Source organism: Gracilinanus agilis, chromosome 1, assembly GCF_016433145.1.
Source record: "Gracilinanus agilis isolate LMUSP501 chromosome 1, AgileGrace, whole genome shotgun sequence".
NCBI classification, from domain to species: Eukaryota; Metazoa; Chordata; class Mammalia; order Didelphimorphia; family Didelphidae; genus Gracilinanus; species Gracilinanus agilis.
Window position 1 is genome coordinate 499764740 of NC_058130.1, and position 15764 is coordinate 499780503.

Consider the following 15764-nt stretch of genomic DNA (forward strand, 5'->3'; position numbering starts at 1 on the left):
TTTGAAAATGATCACTGGTTGATAACTTTACTTAATTAAGCACTCACATTCACAATTTGTCCTTAGTTTTACTTTTCAACAAATGAGACAATCTTAATAAAGAAAAATGTTCATTTTCAACATACTATATTTTGAAATACTACCTTAGTAATATTCTATTATAAAACAATGGAACTAAAACATAATTTTTAAGAAACAATTAAATAATAATTGTATGTTGTAACACTGTTGTCACTGTTAAATCACTTTTAAAGACAGACCAAAATTTGTTTGGGAACCAGTAATTCCGTGAAAAACAAGAATTATGGTTCCAGCTTTGTTGTTGGGCATTGGGATATTCATTTTGAATCTTTAAAGTTTCATTTTTTTGTCACTTAAAAAATGAGAAAATAGCATATCAATGACCAGCAAAGTCCCTTCTGGATAGTCCATAGAATTGTCTTCTTCCTTGTTAAGTTCTCTAGAAATTTTTAAGAACATTTATTCAACCCCAACAATATCAAATACAATTCTCATTTGGATTTGTAAGGGTAGGTCTGTATCATAAGTGCTAATTTAAGAAAATTATTTAATATTGATATTAATTAAATGAATGAATGAATTATTTGGATTTTATGATTAATTATATTATATAATTTATTTATTTATCATATATGTTATATATACAATACACTACCAAAAATAATTAATTAAAAAGATAAGACATTAATTAATTAAAGTAGGGACAATATTTAAAGTCCTTATTTCATTATAATCTTTTATGCTTTGAATTTATCAGAATGCACCTAGTTCATGCAGGTATTCACTTTCAAGGCAAGTCATACTTTTCCAGCTCTTAGTTGTCCTCTTTTTTGGTATAGCAAGAATGCATAGATCAGTTTTGACTAGTTAACATCCTCTATTATAGAAAGTTTAGAAATTTAGGTAATCACTTTTGTCTGTACCTATGCCTGACCTATTCCAGGTAAATAGTTAATTAGTGAGAAGTCCACCCTTGGGCTTCCATATTGCTTCAGGGAAAAGATGATGAAAGATATCTGAGCTCTTGACCACCAAAAAGAATTACTCCATTTACTCAGTTATGGTTATAGAGGGAAAATATGCAAAATTCTAAATAACAAAAACAATTTGTCAATGACTGAATATCAAACTTAACATCTGGCCACTAATGTGTAGATTTGTTTTAAATGCCAGAGCTCATATAATCATTTAGAAAGAATAGGGTGCAAGGAGCTGGTTCAAAGTTGATATAAATCATGTAAATAAATATGGCTCTAATTCAGTGTTTTCCTATTTTATTGATGAAAATATTTCATTTCAAAACACTGGGATGAGAATGTATTATACCATTCCTTTGATTCTCAAATCACAGTATTTAATTTGGTTAATAGATATGTTTGAGGGTCTTATGTTTTGTATCCAGATGTTAAAAATAAAGATATAAAATAAATGAATAATTTATACCATTGAACTATGAGTTTTGTGTAAAATTAGTGAATTGTGAATTTTTGTTTTATTTTTAAGATTTGATTTTTCCTACTAGCTATGATCAAAACCTGAAAATATATTTGGGTTCTCTATTTTTAATTTTTTTCTCTTTGGCCACATCTTTGAAACTATAATGTCTAATGTTATCCAGGTAAGTTTATAAGTTTGAGAAAGTTACTGGAGGAATATTTCTAGCCACCAGCTTAAATAACTTATTGATTGTTCTTTAATTATTTTCTTAATTTAATTTCCTAATTACACACTTAATTGGAAGGAAAGATATGGTGCTATAGATAGAAGCATAGTCCATGACAGGAGAAGCCTTGTTCTTTCCTGAATGTGGGTAAAAATCAAATCAAATAGTTGGTAACTTTGCCATTATTTGAAAGACTTTATCTCCAAATTGCTATTGAAAAGAAAAAAAATTTCATAGAGGCCTTCATCCTTTTAGTTCCTGCTATTATCTTCTATCTTCTCCATAAGCCAAATTAAAAGATCTATTCAAAACTGGTTATGAGTTGTTCAGGTAGCATAATTAGCATTTGGTAAGATCTATCTAATTATGAATATAAATTATTCTTTTCCCCATAGTAATATGTCACCTAAATGGTTATTTAAATGATGGGTCCAGATCCTTGAACATAGTACATGTTTAGTAAATTTCAATGAACAGATAAGTTTCCCATGAAAATGTTCTTCTTTGGAACAAGGGGTAACTTCTCTGACTATGAAGCCTTAAAGGTTCTTGAAAATTGATGCTTATCGATATATTAATAATCAAAAGTACTACAAATCCAGGTTTCCTTACCAACCAGAGATAAAAAATCCTTCATCATAAAAACTGACACACAGCATTACTCACTTTCAAAGAAATGTAGAAGAAATTTTCATCTCATTTATATTTTCATAATACAAGTGGGAATTACTATTATAATTTCTTGTGGAAAAAGAACCAGTCATGAAGGGGAAATTTGCCTAATATCACAGAGTGTGCTAGAGACAGAATGAAAAACAGAAAACAGGTCTTCGAAGTACTGTTATAAATTTTAAGGTCTTCCCAATTATTTCAATCATTTGCAATTTACAGTTACCATTTATACAGCAAGAGTTTTGTGCTTCTAATAAAGTAAAAAAATGCATAACATTTTATTTGTCAAATTGAGTCCCTTTTGGTTTTTCAGATGACAATTTTTCATTCATTCTCAAAATAAGGGCCATTTGTACTTGTTAAGGATTTCAGCTTCATTTCAATATTTAAATAACCTCTGAAGCTATTTATTATGTTGACACACTGATTTTTTTAAATGTCAGCATTCTAATTACTGTTATTAATGTCCTAATAGTTATAGCAATTCAGAAAACATTCTTCTTTGTACTTCTACTGCTGCTACTTTCTTGTACTTTCCAAAAGCTACTCTCCATAACATCCCTACATACATTTAGTAAATGTTACATCTTTTTGGAGACTGAAAATTCCCCTTTTACATTTCAAAACTTTCATGGATCTTCCACATATCATCTCTTCTATCCCTGCCTCAGAGAAAAAATGTTTTACATATCCAAGACCATCCCATCTATTTATGCTTTAAATCCCAATCCCTTTCCAGAATCAATCTCTCTCTCTAAATCACTATTAATTTCTGCCTTTCCACTGACTCCTTCCCTTCTACTTATAAATGTGTTCATGTATCCATAATAAGTCTTCCTCCTATCTTTCGCTTTCTTGACATACTTCTCATCTCTTTCCTACCTTTTACTGTCCAATTTCTAGAAAGAATAATCAACACCTGATGCGACTTCTTTGCTATCTAATTTCTCAATCACTTTTAATTTAGTTTCTGTCATTAATCTTCAACTTTTTAAGAGTCCTTGGAATTAATGAAAATAGAGAAAGATGAAACTTTCATGCCCCCACTCAATACCCAAGCCCAGTTACTTTTTGAATGGTAATTATACTAGGAAAATATATCTTTCTTAGTTTTCAACTTACAATCACCAAGAGAAAGTCCAGTTCATTAATATCTTCCTTTTCTTTATCCTACCACATCACCCCTTTCAACCAATACTGATATTTCTATTTATACTAAACAACTAAAATATTGAAAAAAACAAACATGAATTTTGTTCTTCCTTATTGGGGATCCCATATCCACATTTTTTTTGATCATCTAAGCTGAAATTGCCTCTCCAAAAATCAGCAATAACCTCTTCATTACCAAATGCAATGGTCTTTTCTTAGTTGTCACTTTTCTGAAGCATTTGATACCAATGACCGTCCCATTCTTTTCTTATAACTTCCTAATTATTTGGCTTTTTTAACATTGCCATCTCCTAGGTCTATTCCAAGCATCTTCACTGCCTCCTTCTCTGATTCCTCTTTCTCTTTACAACTTTTTAATAGAGATAATTGTAGAAAGTAATAATGATAATAATAGCTAGCATTAATATAGTGCTTTAATGTTTGCAAAGTTTTGAATATATGCTAAATCATTTAAACCCCACAGGCACCATGGGAAATAGATACAATAATTACCCCCATTTAAGTAAAGAGAGATAAAGTCATTTGTCCAGGGACCACAAAACTATTGTTGCTTCTCTAAAGTGGGATTTTGTCTACCTGACTCCAAGACCAAAATTCTATTCACAGCTCCACTTAGCATTTCTCTTCTCTCTGTCTGTCTTTTTCTGTGTGTCTCTCTCTGTCTCTGTTTCTGTCTTTGCCTCTGTCTCTCTGACTCTCCTGTTCCATCTAAAATAAATCTTTAATTATCATCATCATTCTAATGACTCCCAAATGGAATCATAGAATGTTGACCAGACCCAATTTTCATAGTTTGCTGAATAGCAGTAGACATTCCACTTCTGTCAGTTCTACAGAAATTATCAAATTTTTCTCAAAATTCGTATTTACTTCCTTATATGTATGGATGATACAATCAATTCTCAAAGCCATTCATTCTTCACACCTCAATGTTACCTTTGATTTTCATTTTTTCCTTTACCTCCTATCCATCCAAAGAGTTCACAATTTCTAACATCTTTATTTCTATAATTTTTCTTCTGTCCAACTCTTCCTTTCTTTCTCCCTACAACCACACTAAACCCATGTCCTTCACTCAATACTTTATGCTTGTCAGAACAATTTTTCCACCCTTAACATTATTATGGTGCTTTGGAGCTCTCGAAATGTTCTCATTGAAGTGAAAGAATTTGTGTAAGTACCTAATTTTCTTTAGCAAATTATGTAGTGGGCATTTATTCATCAGAGATCCTTTAGGCCAAACTCATGCTACAGATGAGGAACCTTGAGCCCAGGGAGAAGTTAAGTAAATAAGTCAGTAAGAATTTATTAAGGGTTATTATATTACAGTCATTATGTTAAAGGATAAACAGAAAGACAGAAACAACCCCTGCACTCAAGGTGCTTTCCCAAGGGTCCCATGACTACCACATGAGGGGTATAGTTTAGACTAAGCTTTTAATTCCCAGCATGTTGATTTTTCCATTTTGCCATGCTAGTAGAAACAATGTTTACTAAGTTAATTTGAATCATTTTAGTGAGATGTTAAAATTATGGTTCTTCAAGAAATACAAGGTATGTGTTATTTGTCTAAGATAGAAGTAAGGGTGCGGCTGGATAGAAATGGGAGGAGACAGTGTCAAAGAAAGGATGAAAACTACAACCCAGATCTGAATAAAGATCCAAGCCATGTAAATTGAACAGTCTTTAAAAAGCAAACTATGGATAAAATGACTTCTGTTTATGCACCTACTGAACTGGAATAATCTACTATCTATTTTTTTGGATGGAAACTTACTGTCTATTTTATGGATGATATAACATAAAATGGTAGATGTGAGGTCAAGGGTTGGCAGAAGCAACACAATAAAAAAACCAGAAATATAAGTGTGCCAGAATCATGATCAAATGCCTGCTGTGTATCCCATCATACAAAAATTAATGGACAGGAAGAAATTATATGTAATAGACTGGCACATTTTATTTCTAATTCTATTTTAGTAGCACTTAATTTGATTTGTCATACTATTGAGGCCAGAGTATTATTTATAGTAAGAAAAAAAGTATTTGATAATTCCATTGCTTCTCATCATCTACATAATTTATTTATAATCTGACCAAATACTTAATCTTTCCTTAGTGACATTATCTTTATTGATTCACTTGGCATTATTTGCTGAGCTTCTGGCAAATGTTTTAATTTATTATAACAAAAAGGAAATCCATTCAACCTAAGAGCAACATAAGCTAGTCATTCTGTGTGTGTAAAACTATGAATTTAGAAACTTATATATTAGGTTAAAGACCCAATGGTATAACAGATAAAGTGTTCTGAACTCATGCATACAGACTGGGATCTCTTACTGTAATTTATGCTCACTTGCAATGAGGGCTTGACCTCTCTGAACTTCAGTCAACTATATAAACCTATAAATTATGAATGGATTGCTTCATCTGTAGGTAGATGGGATTCCCCACAAAGATAAAATCACAGATCTTTGACATACATATATATATATATCTTTAGGTATATGTGTACTGGTCAGTGGACTTATATTACAGATAAAAATAGTATTTATTTTCTATTTTACTTTTTTTTATCTAAGGCAAGTATAGGAGCTATATATACTGTTAACCAAATCTGTGAAGTTCACAAAGCAATGTCATTTGCTTAATGGGCATGTCTTATCTACTGAAAGCAATGAACGTATTATAAATTAAAATTACCTGTATATTCCAGAAGAGCCAAAAGTATTCTACTCTTCACCTCTATTTTGGAGAAAACAATTAGAATTAGAAATACAATTAATTAGAATTATATTAGAATCATACAATTACAGAATTTTAGAGCTTGTACAAATACTAACAATTAATTTATGTAGCACCATCATAGAAACTGATCTAATTGTTTCCATCTTTATTGATCAAGAAGGTCATTTTTTAACCTAAAACATTATATTAGACCCCACACACACCATAGTTGTGGTTAAGAAAATATATAATGATAAAAAGTTACCATAAACTAAATAACAATTTCAAATGAATTTGTAATTCAGTTGTTTCAGTCTTATCCTACTATTATTTTTAATTTACATTTATTTGTTTGTTACATTAAAAAAAAAACAGTGCACTCTCTCTCCCCTCCCCTGTTGGAGAAGGCACAATATGACAAAAAGATATATGTATATATAAAACTATGTCATACTTATGTCAATTTATCAGTTCTTCAACATGCGTATAAAATACTTTAATATAAATAACATCATTTAGGGTTTTCTTGGCCAAAACTGAACAGTTTTGCCATTTCTTTCTCTAGTTCATTTTACAGTTAAGGAAAGTGAGACAAACAGGTATAAGTGATTTGCCCAAGATCACATATCTAGTCAGTGTCTGAGAGCAGATTTGAATTCTGGAAAATGAGTCTTACTAACCTCAGGATCAGGACCCTATCCACTGTACTACTTAACTATTCACTACTTTTAAAAGACTTCATATTTTATTAATTAATAAGAGCATCCATATATAGTTTAAAATAACAATATCTATGTATAAAACTGTCATTCTTCATGTTTATGTTTTCTTATTTATTATACCACACATAAATAACAATTTCCAATGGATTTAATCTATAGTGTTTCCTATCTACCCTATGAAAAAATGTCAATTCTCAGAGTACTATAAAAAAAAAAACCTTTAATTTGTCAGTTGTGGAAATGAGTAAAAGTAGGAATTTTTTTGAAAATTACCTTATTACTTAGAAGATATTCCTTCTGTTCAGATATATTTTTATGGGTTAATGCATCAACCTGATCCTTACAATAAGTGGTGCAAGTCTAAAGACTAGCTTTCCTAGTAAAATATTTTCAAATGTGCCCAAACCATTATAATTCTCCCAGTTGCACTCTCACCAGGCACTCTGTGTTTCCCCACCTCATACCCTATCATTTTATGAGTCCTCAGGCCCATGAAAGACAAATTATTCCATATGCTTATAATCAAATAACCTGAAAGGTATAAATGAAGAAAATGAAACAAAAGTAAGTAAATTTACTTAAACCTGAGTGTGCTTTTAACTTTACATTATAAAAGTATATAACAGCAAAAATAGTAACCTATAAGGTTCTCAAAAAATAAGAAGTGAGAATAATTTCTGTTTCTACTTTAGTTTTCTTCCAACTTAATGATGTGATAGTTAAAATAATGGGAAAACTGAAAGATTTTGAACACTAAGTACATTGCAGCTTTCCAAGGAGTAAATTATAATTTTATAGGATATTGTAATATTGATATATGTTGCCTAGAAATCATTTAGTAAAGAAATGTCTCTGTGACACAAACTAAATTGCCTTTTGAAGCATTTTTACCACCACACCTACTTTTTTGTTATTATTTTTCCCTTCTGAACTCAGGTTTCTTGCTATTGAATCTATCAGTTCATTGAACCAAGAATGTCTGTCCATATTTATGAAAAGTCCCTCTTTCCTTTCATCTTCAAAATAAAAATAGATTAAAGCAATACAAGCGCCCAGGAATAAAAGGATACCATAATGTTACTGTTTGTTTCTTCAGGCAGTACCAGCAGTAGAGTTCGTATCTCCCATCTAAGCTGTTGTATTTGTGGTATATATATATATGCAGATAAATTAGAGATCTATATCTCCAGCCTGGCTTCTAATCTAACTTCTATTTATAATGACAACAGCTATCAACTTCAGTGGAGGAATCTTAGTTTTTCTTTGGTACACAGGTGACATGTTAAGATCTTGTCAAGTAGAGTGGTTTTATTTGATAAGAAGCATACAGGTTTCTCAAAAAATTCAATTAATTCCATTCTATCAGTTAGCATACACTGCATGCCTAATATTTCAGGAGTTAGGAATACAGAGACAAAAATGTTTACAATTTCAGTCTTCAAGAAGTTTACTGAATATTTCTATATCAATTACTAAAGATATGAACTACTAGAAGATGTTCAGATTATGATGCAACTGCCAAACAAGGAAGTGATCCTACCCATGCTTCATTCCTTCCTATCCTATCCATGATCTCTTCAAATTATAGTAGAACAAAAATTGTCCATTAAGATTCTACTTCATGATTCGAACTTAAGAGCCTGCTAAATTCTAATTATTTATGATGGGTATGTTGAACATGAATAGGTGAAGATGAGAGATCACATAGCAAACAGATCACAAGAGATTAAATAATTGATAAAACTTAAAAGAACCCTTCAAATTCTCATTACTAGGTTTTATTCTAAATTGAGCTTCTATAAGTATATTTATTGGATAAGTATGTTACATAATTAATTGATTGAAGTGATCTTGTTGAATCTGACCTTCAGTTATTTAAGAAGAAAGTTAAAGTTAGAAGTTGTCTAAAACCTTTAAATCCCAAGTCATAATGTCTTACCAAATAAGACTATCTTTTTTCAGATTTATTTTTTAAGGAAAGACTATAGTTTCTTTTAATGTTAAATTTAATAATTTGATCATATAAGTGGTATAGAAGTTAGCCATAAAAATCAACATGGCAGGGGGCAGCTGGGTGGTCCTAGCTGTGTGACCCTGGGCAAGTCACTTATCCCTCATTGCCTAGCCCTTCCCGCTCTTCTGCCTTAGAATCAATACATAGTATTGATGCCAAGATGGAAGGTAAGAGCTTAAAAAAAAATCAACATGGCAAAATACTAAATTGCAAGGAGTTAAGTTAAATCAAACTCAGCTGCTATTTTTGGTTTCTTTATAAATGCATATGCAAAAACTGTCTAAGACATACCATAAAATCAGTATTATTAGTAAGCAGGAGCCTTATTTTTTAAGGGTCCTATTTTCTTTCCCCTAGATGGCCTCATAGTATTTAATGTCATTTTCTCTCCCTGTTACTTTCTCCTCTGAGCCATGAGTCCTGGAAGTTTTTTGGAGAGTAACTTCATAAACCTATATTGGCTGGATGCTGGAATTACAAATTTCTCAGATTTTTGTCCCTTTCTTCTTCTACAGAGTTACTTTTCTCCCTTATTCCTACTCCATTAGTTAACAATATTCTGCACAAAGTTATCCTGAAATAAATTCGAAGTTTTTCATTTTGAAAAGAGTGCTGAAAGTATACTTCTTCAAATTACACATTTTTTCCCTTTGCTTTTCATCCTGACCTTCAACAAATCTTCTGATATTCTGTGCAAGATTCCGGACACTGCTGGGAAGATTCCAGGGATCTTGCTTGATATGAAGCCGAAGTCTTTTTGGACAGCTTAGCTTAGGTTCCATTTCCTGTTGAAACTCTAAACAAAGACAGAAAATCTCTCTTAAGTTTTAACCTCCTCAAAGACAGATTGTAATCCTACAGACCTCAGAGTTATTTCTTTAATCACTACATCTACCTTCAATATATTTTTATGACAGTTGTTTCCGATGCCATTTTATAAGAGCCAAATTATTAAAAGTCATATTGCATCAAAAGAACCTAATCTTATTTGGTTAGTGCTGAAAATTAGGTGGCAAAGTTTTATGTTTTAATCAGAGAATTTTTAATTCTATTTTATATTATAAAGTTTTGCAACAGGGAAAGTTGTGTTTTTTCAAAGAATCATTAGTGAATGAATCATGAAACTGGCATAACAAGAATTCAAAAAATATTTTAGAATAAAAATTTCCCAGAAATGGAAATCAATTATTCCCATTTTAAACATGTCTTCTTCTGTCCTCAACTATTAGCAGTTATTTTAAAAATGTTACCTTGTAATCCTCGACCAGGTGTGAAGTACTTGGTCTGTTCAAAGACTCTCACTACAGCAGGCCCTTTAAGAAGATTGGTAATTGAGTCCACCTGTCAATATTAGAGGTTTCTGAGTACTATGAAATCTTAAATACAATTTTGTTTTTGTATTTCATTGTATTTCCTAGAGCAAAAACTACTAGTTAAGAAACCATTCTAGAGAATTCATATGAAGTATGGAAAAACATCTGAGAATAAAGGCATTCAAAACAAATCTTAAAGTCAAGAATATTTTTGTCACTTTTTCTTTCCATATTTGAACATATACCTAATAGAAAGGCAACGTAGACTGGGTGGATAAAGAGGTGACTAAGGAATAAGTAAGATTTGGGATCCAGTGTTCCTTTTGACACAGTATTGACTTTGTGCTCTCCAAGACCATAAATTGTAGAATAGTTGATGCTCTTCATTGTTTCCTCCCTGGGGAGCTCCTTATATGATAACGTGTTGGGGGAGGAGGGAAAATCTGTGGTTTTGTGTGTGTGTGTGTGTGTGTGTTTGGTTTATTAACTAAGGGAAGGTAGGGAAGGGAATTTAGATAATCTTATCTAATTATTTATTAACTAACCCTCCCCAACAAATCTATAGTTGTTTCCTCACGGAAAGCCTTCAGAGAGATTTTAGCTACACTGTCCTTTACCTCTCTACCTGAAGTCCCAGTTCCTAATATAAACTCCTCTAACCCAAATCCTCCCTTGGATGGTAATAGAGGCATTTAGGTTGGAAGCTAAGCAGGAACAGGGCTCAGGGAGAGGTTCTCATGGACAGATGCAGATGATTCAGGCAGCTCTTTAGATGTATCTCTCAGGCAGCAGGAAACAGGATAACCACAGGAACAAGTATGATGATAAGATGTAGCAGAAGGAAAGCAACAGGAGAGAAGCCAAGCTCACTAGGTCCACTCCAGGAGAAAAGACAAGATTCAAGGCTCAACTGTCTGTTAGTAAACAGCCCAGTCACTTCTGCAGAAATCCAGAACCTTTCCTGCCTCTGCTCAAATCCTCTCTTTCCTTATAACACAACTGAGTGGCACTTCACTTGTGTATTGTCCTGAGTTCGGTTTTTATCAACATAAATATGGATGACTGCTCCATGTTTTCTTCATTCTTCAGTTTCATCACCTCTACCTCAAGAATCATCTACATGGCACAGTAGATAGAATGTTAAGCCTGGAGTCAGGAAGATCTGAGTTCAAATGCAGCTTTATGCATTAGCTGTGAGACCTGAGGCAAATCATTTAACTTCTATATGCTTCAATTTCTCAGCTATAAAATGGTAACAATAGTATTTATTTCCCAGGGTTGTTGTGAAGTTAGTTCTGTGCCTGGTACTTGATCTATCTCTCCCTCCCTCCTTCTCTCTCTCCTTCTTGGCAACTATAACTATATAATTTTGAGGGGGGGAAAGGAGGAGAAGTGGGATTTAGATTATTGTATGAGAGGGATGGATTGGTAGAGATAATTTCCTCATTTTATGGAGTTGCCTAAAAGAAAACAGTTCAGTCACCAGCCCAGTTTCTATCCCTGTTCTTCACCCCAGCAGTTCCAGGAGGAACTGGATGGTTGAATGCTGATTGAGACTGTAAAAAATGTCTGATGATAAGCCATCAGATTTTAAAATAACAAAATGAGTCATTTGGGGTTGTTGTCTCTATAAGAGTGAAGCAGTTACAAGAGCACTGGGTCTTATAATTTTTGAAGTTAGGAGAATGATACAAATTAAAAACCAAAACATTTCCCTAAGGATTCTGGCTAACCCGTGAGGAAATAGATACCATGTTAATAAATTAAGATTGCCTGTTATGAAGTAATTGTGCATTGTAAACTATGCTTTTCGAAAAGCTAAAGAAAAGCCTTACCTGACTAAAGAGATGCTCTAAGCAGCCATGTAACTTGTCCTGTTTATCATGTGAAATTCGGATGCTCAAGGGAAGTTCATCACCTGTAGTTACCAATAGCAGCACGATGACAAACGTCTCATTTATGAATATTTAAAAGTAGCCATTTCAACAGGAAAATAAATATCAGCTCTCATCATACTTTAAAAATTCATTTATTCATTTTTTTCTCAAAAAAATTGGAATGCTAATGATTACAAATTTTGATTCAATTAAGAAACATTATGATAATCCATACAAGCAATCTGTGTGTTATAGAATTGTCAAATACAGGTGAACCAGACTAAAATGTAATTGGGAAATATCTAGCAAGATAAATAAAAATACAATAGAACATAGATAATGTTGTGAAGTGGTTTTCTAAGTCAGTATGCAGCCCACAGGAATCCTGAAGGAGGGCTTAATGGCCTTCTTTTCTGTTTGAGCTAGATGCTAGTGATGGAGTAGATTAAGGGCTGAAATTAGAGTCAGGAAGATGTGAGTTCAAATCTCATCTTGTCTATTTTCTGGTTGTATGACCCTAGGGAAGTGAGCTAGCAATTCTGAGCCTCAGTTTCCTCATCTTTAAATTTTAGAATGATAATAATAGCACCTATCTCACAGGTTTGCTGAGGATTAAATTAGATAATGTAGGTAAAGAACTCTGCAAACCTTGGCACTCTCTTTATGTGTGGACTATTATGTCACAGTGCCATATTTTAATACTTTGTTCAACAGAATATTTCTGATGTTGGTTAAGTATTACAATTTTTATAGATCTATTCTGAGTTTAGCAAAATTTCTTTAGGCATTACATACAGAAGATAAATTTTTTCTTGAGTGATTTTTCCCTTTTCATTTTCACTAATATTTCTGCCTTTTGCTATGGTCTCAGAATGTATTCTACAGTTATTTACAGTTCTTAAAAATCTGAGTAGAACTTGTGTCCTGTTTGCCTACAATTCCTCATAGTTACATCAGGAAGGCCATGATGGGGACATGGTTAAAATTAATCAGTCTGTGTCAGATCTTATTAATCCACTCCCTCCATTGTGGACCAGCAAAATTGGTTTTGTTGTATTGAAGGACTCCCAAAACACAGAGCGCATTAAACTGGAGTGAAAGAACACACTCTTGCAGCCTACTATGACAGATAAAAGGATGAAATGAATAAAAACCAAATAATATCTTAATAATATCTCTAGCAAGACAAAATAAACTGTAGATGGTTTCTCTAAACTCACCTGAGTCCATTTCATCACTGTGAAAGTAAGAACTGCACTGGCTACTGCATATACTAGTGAAAGAGGCAATGGAATTTCTATTGCTGTTACAGTCACTGAAAAGAAGAAATAGTATAGATCATTTGCAATTTCAACAATAATGAATTCCTCCTCTGGGCTCTTCTTGTATCACTACTGAGACAGCTTGGTAGTATAGTGGATAGAATGCCAGACCTGGACTTAAGAAGACATGGGTTCAAATTTGACCTCAAACTCTTCCTAGCTCTGTGGTCCTGGAAAGTCTCTTAACCTCAACTGTCTGGCCCTTGGCGTTCTTCTGTATTAGAATTGATTAAGGTAAAGGTTTAAAGAATCACATCACTACAGCCCTAGTTAAATTTAAATTGTTTTATTATAGATAATTTATTATATGCAATAATGACATATGGAATCTTGTTTTCTGAAAGAGTTTTATATTTCAAATCCCCTTATGCCATGTATCTCCAGTTTGAGATGTTGAAAACTATAAAGCAATTATAAAACTTAGGACATAATCCCTTATTAAAGCAGTACAATAAGGCCAAAAATGAATTTCTCATTAAACATCTTTAGAGTTCATTTCTGTAATTTCTTGCTCTGGGAGAGAATTTGGTGATTTGCCATTGCTATTAAAAAAATTCTGCCTCAAAACTCTTTTAGCAGCTTGTAGATAAATACATCTGTTCTAAATCTTGCTTTGTAATAAGGGCATATTAGAGGTTTTAAAATTTTCCATTTAGTGCAGGCAAGTAAATATTAAGAATATGCTGATCCCATTCATTCATAGATACAGATGTGTATATATATATATATATATATACACACAGAGAGACATACACACAAAATTATACATACATATACATATGTATAGATATAGATACATGCATACATACAAAAATTAGGGGAATTCTCATTCCTATTTTTGCCATCCTCAGAGCCTATGTGAAAATAATTTCATATATACAGCTCATTATATAGATAAAAGAATGTATTTAATCTAACCATGAATTAGAGAATAAAGTATGACTGGTGACATCTGTCTTTACTGGGGGAAGTGAGAACATCAACCTGGTACTCACTATGTCTGCTAAAGTAACACAATTGTATTGTAACCTTTTATCTTGAGAATTATTTGGGGAGAATTCTTGAAGAGTATTTTTAAAATACAAATGACAGCTAATGAGGGCAGTTAAATAACCAAATCCCTTAGCTATGAACTAAAATTAGGAAGATTCTAGGTTTGAAATTTGGCCCTCACACCAGCACTATGTCCATAGGTAAGTCACACTTCCTTCCTAAATGTCAAGTGCACCATTAAGACTTACCTTCTAAGTTGAAGATAAGTTGTGCAATATAATAAAATTTTATCTTTACCTGAAATATGAACACTGTTCATGCAAATTGCCCTATTTATTTGCAGTCCAATCTCTCTCACAAACATTATGAGTGAGGAAAGAAAAATGAAACTGCTTTTGCTAGCACGAATCAGGTAACTACAGAAAAGGAATTATTTTGGAGCAACGATTTTGTAGATTGCTTCTTTTTTCTAAGTGCCCAAACTCTCCAGACCTCTATTTTCCTATGTAGTGTAAGGACTTGTCTCTCAACTGCAAATTATTATTTGGAAAACAGTAGAAAGCATAGTATCATATTTTGTTGCATTGGTTGGTTCATACAAAGCAAAATAATTAATGAATTACCTGTAGGAATCCCTATTGCTGATAGTGTCATGCCCCGAATCTTCTTGTTCATCTCCAGCTACATTAAAACAGACCTTTTTTCCATTCCTTTCTCCCTTCTCATTGTCACTGTCAGTTGGTATTAAAGACTCAGATGTTTTATGTTCCAATTTGGGAGAATATGTTATTGAAGACAGAAGGCTGCAATATGATAAAAAGCCAAACAGAATACATGTAATTTTTCAACACTGTCTGCTAAAGATGATAACTCTGTTATTTATTAAAAATGACAAATATGCACACATTTCTAGGGCCCTACCCTCTTGTTTTCATCAGCTGAATAAATCAGAAAATAAGAAGATGCTGCATGCAGTTCAGTCTTGAAAAATGGTAACAGTTATGATGTGAAGTACAATTCCCTCACATTTAAAGAATAAGCCCAAACTTTAAGGTTAAAAAAAAAAAACACAGGATCGTAGAGAGAGAGAGAGAGATAGAAGCGATTTCTTTCCTCTGGCATTTTGAATGCTATGATTACAGAGATGGATGCACAAAGTTGAATGAGAACTAAAAATATCACCTCTGGCCCTTAAACATTTGAAAATACTCTACAGGTAAAATATACATAGAGGGGGAATAGAGAATACAAAGTTCCGTTTTCA

At 32.5% G+C, this 15764-nt stretch overlaps 1 protein-coding gene across 1 annotated transcript in view; it reads right to left on the reverse strand.

Moving 5' to 3' along the window:
• PREX2 (phosphatidylinositol-3,4,5-trisphosphate dependent Rac exchange factor 2) overlaps nt 1-15764 on the reverse strand; it is a 519198-nt gene that overhangs the window by 236717 nt on the left and 266717 nt on the right. Inside the window, exons 26-31 of the mRNA XM_044682545.1 lie at nt 15124-15303; nt 13406-13500; nt 12144-12226; nt 10246-10336; nt 9663-9791; nt 6236-6277 (exon numbers count right to left, since the gene is read on the reverse strand). Of these exons, the coding sequence (XP_044538480.1) occupies nt 6236-6277; nt 9663-9791; nt 10246-10336; nt 12144-12226; nt 13406-13500; nt 15124-15303 (620 nt within the window). The remainder of the gene's footprint in view (nt 1-6235; nt 6278-9662; nt 9792-10245; nt 10337-12143; nt 12227-13405; nt 13501-15123; nt 15304-15764) is intronic.